At 64.7% G+C, this 3,963-nt stretch overlaps 1 protein-coding gene across 1 annotated transcript in view; it reads right to left on the bottom strand.

Moving 5' to 3' along the window:
* Positions 1-134: 134 nt before the first annotated feature.
* LOC104124781 (stAR-related lipid transfer protein 13-like) overlaps positions 135-3,963 on the bottom strand; it is a 5,882-nt gene continuing 2,053 nt past the window's right edge. Inside the window, 7 exon segments of the mRNA XM_035892717.1 lie at positions 135-356; positions 733-948; positions 1,297-1,411; positions 1,669-1,879; positions 2,040-2,241; positions 2,243-2,417; positions 2,895-3,122. Of these exon segments, the coding sequence (XP_035748610.1) occupies positions 135-356; positions 733-948; positions 1,297-1,411; positions 1,669-1,879; positions 2,040-2,241; positions 2,243-2,417; positions 2,895-3,122 (1,369 nt within the window).

Raw genomic sequence — 3,963 nt, 5'->3', positions numbered from 1 at the left:
CCCCGCCCAGAGCTCAGGGTCTGCACTGGGAGGTGGGGGAGCCCTTACAGCTCAGGGGGGAGCAGCCAGGGCTGGGGCCAGCTGGGATCCACCAAACCAAGACCAAACCCTCCCGCTCAGGTCTTTCCCGGCCCTCACCGGAGCACCACGCAGTCCCTGTGCGGATGGGGTGCCATGCTGTCCGTCACGTAGTGGTAGACCTCCATGTTCTTGTCCAGGGCCTCCACCACTTTGCTCTGCAGCAGGTCCTCGTCCCAGAGGTGACGTTCCCGAAGCACCCGGTGCAGCACCGTGGCAGGAGGGGCCTCAACCTCCGTGGAGACCTTCCATAAGCGCAGAGGGTGCCCATCCCCAACCTGAGAGGCCAAGGGAAGGGTCAGACAGGCTGTCCTGTGGGAACCCCAAAGCACCAACACCCAAGTGGCCTTTCTGATGGCTCCCACCACCACGGAGCAGTACCCGGCGTCTGCTGGCTAGTGAGGGGAAGGGATGGCATGGCATGGCAGGGGCAGCCAGCTCCTCTGCGAACAACAAGGTGGTGGGTTCTCTGCCAGTACTGCTGGGCGCAGAGCACCCTCCACCCCAGGGCTCTCCAGCTCCCAGCCCCTCCTCTGGCCGGGGAAGGGGTTGCTGATCCCTCCTCATGGAAGGGGTGGTTGACTGGTTGGCCGGTGCCTGCAGGACCCGTGGCTCCCATGCCACCCCAAGCCCCCTCCACACAGTGGCATTTACCTTTCTGCAGGAGAGCTCTGTGTTCAGGGGCCCCGGGGTGCTCAGCCACCCCTTGAATTTCTCCGACGACTCTTTCAGCAAGTTCTGGACGCTCTGCTCGAAGTAGGAGTGTAAATCCTTGCTTTCCCCCTGACACACAAAGTCAGCCAGGGGATGGGGGTAAGCATCTGCTGCCATATACGCGCTGCTCAGCTGCAGCAGGATGTCATGGGAGACCTACAAGCCAAGAGCACAGAGACCTTCAGAAAGCTGCAGAGACCCTTGCTGGCTTTGTGACTGGTCCTGGGCAGCCAGAAAACCATAAGTCCTCATCCCACCGAGGAGGGGGGAGGACAGACACAGCCTCCCTGGACATGCAGCCCCCTGACCTGCACACCCTGAGATGCAGCCGGGCTTCGCTCCCGGTACTGACCAACCATGGGCAGCCGCCCCACCGGAGGACGGGTGCCCTTATCTCACCCCACACTGGCTCTGCAGGACCAGCACCCCACCGGCGAGGTCGCATCCCCCGCTGGCAGCACCCGGGGAGGGCAGCGCGGGGCTGGACGCACCACAGCCACCCACCTGGAAGAGCTTCTTGCAGTCGGTGATCATGTGGGAGAGCCCCTGCGTCGCAGCCATGTTCTCGCTGAGGTCCTTCTGGTCAGGCTTCCCCATGGTGCCTCTCTTATGAATCACCCTGCGGGGGAGCGGGCATTGCTGGGGCTGGGGGGACATCGCTGGGACGGGTTGGCCATCCCCCCCGCCTCTAGCCCCCCATTGCTCTGCCCTGCATTGCAGCGCAGGGGACCCCCACATTGCAAAGCAGAGCAACGGGGGGGCTGTGCGAGGGCACGGGCATTCCCACCATGGCCAGTCCAGCGACCTCCTCCCAGGATGGACAGGGACGGGGCGATGGGGGGGCTGCGGGAAGGCCAGAGCTAATGCAACCCCTACCTCGGCGAGGTGCTTTCCTTCTTGGACACGTTGAGGTGGAAGATGGAGGGGGCCAGGCACACAGCCAGGTTCCCAGCCGTCATCTGGTTCTCCTCCGCGGAGGCGATGTCGCTCAAGAAGTAGAGCAGGGTCTGCAGCACCTCCCGGTTCTCGTCCGGCATGAGGATGACGGCCGCCTGCACCGCCTGCAGCCGCTGCTCCTTCGACACGACTGCGGGCACGGGGCGGAGCGGACGGTCAGTGGGTCTGTCCCCGGGGCCACCACCCACCTCCATCACCTCTGTCCAAAGGAATGGAGAGTGGCCTCCTCCCTGGGAGAGCCCGGCTTTTGTCCCCAGCCCAGGAGCAACCGGTCCCAGCCCAGCACTTACACTGGTAGATCTGCAGGAAGGTGTCCGTCAGCTTGCTGGTGAAGATGGGCTCCGGCAGGTCGCGGAAATACTGCTTCAGCAGGTCAGCCACGTCGTACGCCGACTGCCCGTCGTAGTTGACGTTGTCGGGGCTGCTTTCGTTCATGTGCCGGAGCGCCTGAATCCGGGACTTCACCCCTGACTTTCGGAAAATGCCGACCTGCCGGGGAAGCACCACGAGAGGTGAACAAAAGGCACCCCCGCAAGCCCGCTTTTTCCCCAAATCACCGCGGAGCCACCTGGCCGGCGGGGCCGGCGGTCGCGGCCTCACCTGGTCCAGGCACCATCTTGTCCCTGTAGTCGGGGACTTTACTCCGCTTCATGAACTTGGGCACCGTCCTGCGGGGTGGGACAGACAGACGTCAGGGCAACGAACGGCTCCCTCAGCGCCCCCTCGCAGAGGGGAGCCGGACCCCCGGTGGCGCACACACGCACGCGCTTCTGCCTGGTTTTCAGTATAAGCAAGGCAGCTGTCGAGGAGGAACTGCAGCACCCTGTATTAAGCCCAAATGCTTTAATACTTGGCTACAGTAGGAAACCACTGCCCGCTCTCTTACGCTGTTGCAGCATTTTTAATGCCCCACAAATGCCTGCAGCCCCCCCGGGTGCAGATGATGCCAGAAGCCCAGGGTCGGCCCCCAGCCCACGCTTGCCAGGACGCCCGCAGCCAGGCAGAGCAAAGCCAGCTCTGCTCCAGCTTCTTCCCCTCCTCTCCGCCACCTTCGCACGGGGGAGCTGCCCCCGGCTGCGGGCGCCGGGCACAGCGCAGAGCCACCGCGGGGGCACCGGCCCCGCTCCCCCTCCCCACCAGCTCACCAGGTCCAGGCTTGCTTGTGGGGCACGGAGTACTTCTCCATGATGGCCGTGAGCCGGAGCAGGGAGCACTTCTGGAGCAGGTTGAGCTGGGCAGAGGACTGGCGGTTGATCTCCAGGGAGGCAGAGTTCAGGCTGGGCCGGTGCGAATTCTGGAAACTGTGCCAGCGCAGCTTCCTGCGGGGGGAGAACGGCGGTGGCGGAGCCGGAGACGCCGGGAAGGGGCTTTCCCTCCCCACAGCACCGGGGGAAGGTGCGGGCACAGTGGCAGCCAGGCTGAGCCCAGGGACCCCAACGCCAGCCCCAGAGCTGCAGGTGCTCCCAAACCCAGTGCGAGAGGGTGCCAGGGGAGCACGAGAGACGCTTGCCCTTGCCTCAAAGGACTGCTCCCCCCCGCCAGGTTCCCCTGAAACAACCAGCACCCCCCACTTGCACCTCGGGCTCACTGCGCCTACCCCAGCACCCAAGGGCTGCGGCCCCGCAGGAGACCGGGGCAGAGCTCCGGCGCTCAGGGCGACACGCGCCTGCAGGACCGCGCAGAGCAACGCCCTGGCGAAGGGGGCGTCCCCAGCGCCCGCTTTCTCCAGAAGAACAGACACCCCAAGGAGGTAGCGCTCCCTTGGGAGCCAGCGAAAGCCCTTCCCAAGTCCGTGCTGTTCCGGGAAGGCTCCTGCCCGGCTGCTCCGGTGCAGCCCCAAGCCCACAAGGGCACAAGGGACATTCCCAGCTAATGAAAAAAGACACCCCCCCCCTACATCCCTCCGTGCCTGCCTGGAGGCACATCAGCCTCCAGCATCAGCCTAGCAGGGGCTAGAAAAATTCACAGAATTCGGCAACGGCTGGCATTTCCTTCGGGAAAGCCCGAGGGAGCACTAGCCCACTGGAAGCAAGCGCCTCCTCCGTTTAGACCTGTTACTGGTAAACGAAAAGCCATTTAATTACAGGTCTGCACAGGCAGAGTCGCAGCCTGCACACAACAGGCAGCGGTGGCTCGCAGCCACCAGAGCGCACCCGCGCCCCGTACCGCGCTCCCCTGCTCGCCCCGCGCCGCGCCAGGGTGCTGGTCCTTCAG

The sequence above is a fragment of the Egretta garzetta genome, unplaced genomic scaffold (assembly GCF_000687185.1).
Source record: "Egretta garzetta isolate BGI_Z169 unplaced genomic scaffold, ASM68718v1 scaffold1044, whole genome shotgun sequence".
NCBI classification, from domain to species: Eukaryota; Metazoa; Chordata; class Aves; order Pelecaniformes; family Ardeidae; genus Egretta; species Egretta garzetta.
Note: the sequence above shows the minus strand (reverse complement) of the source record. Positions and strands in the feature narration are given on the sequence as shown.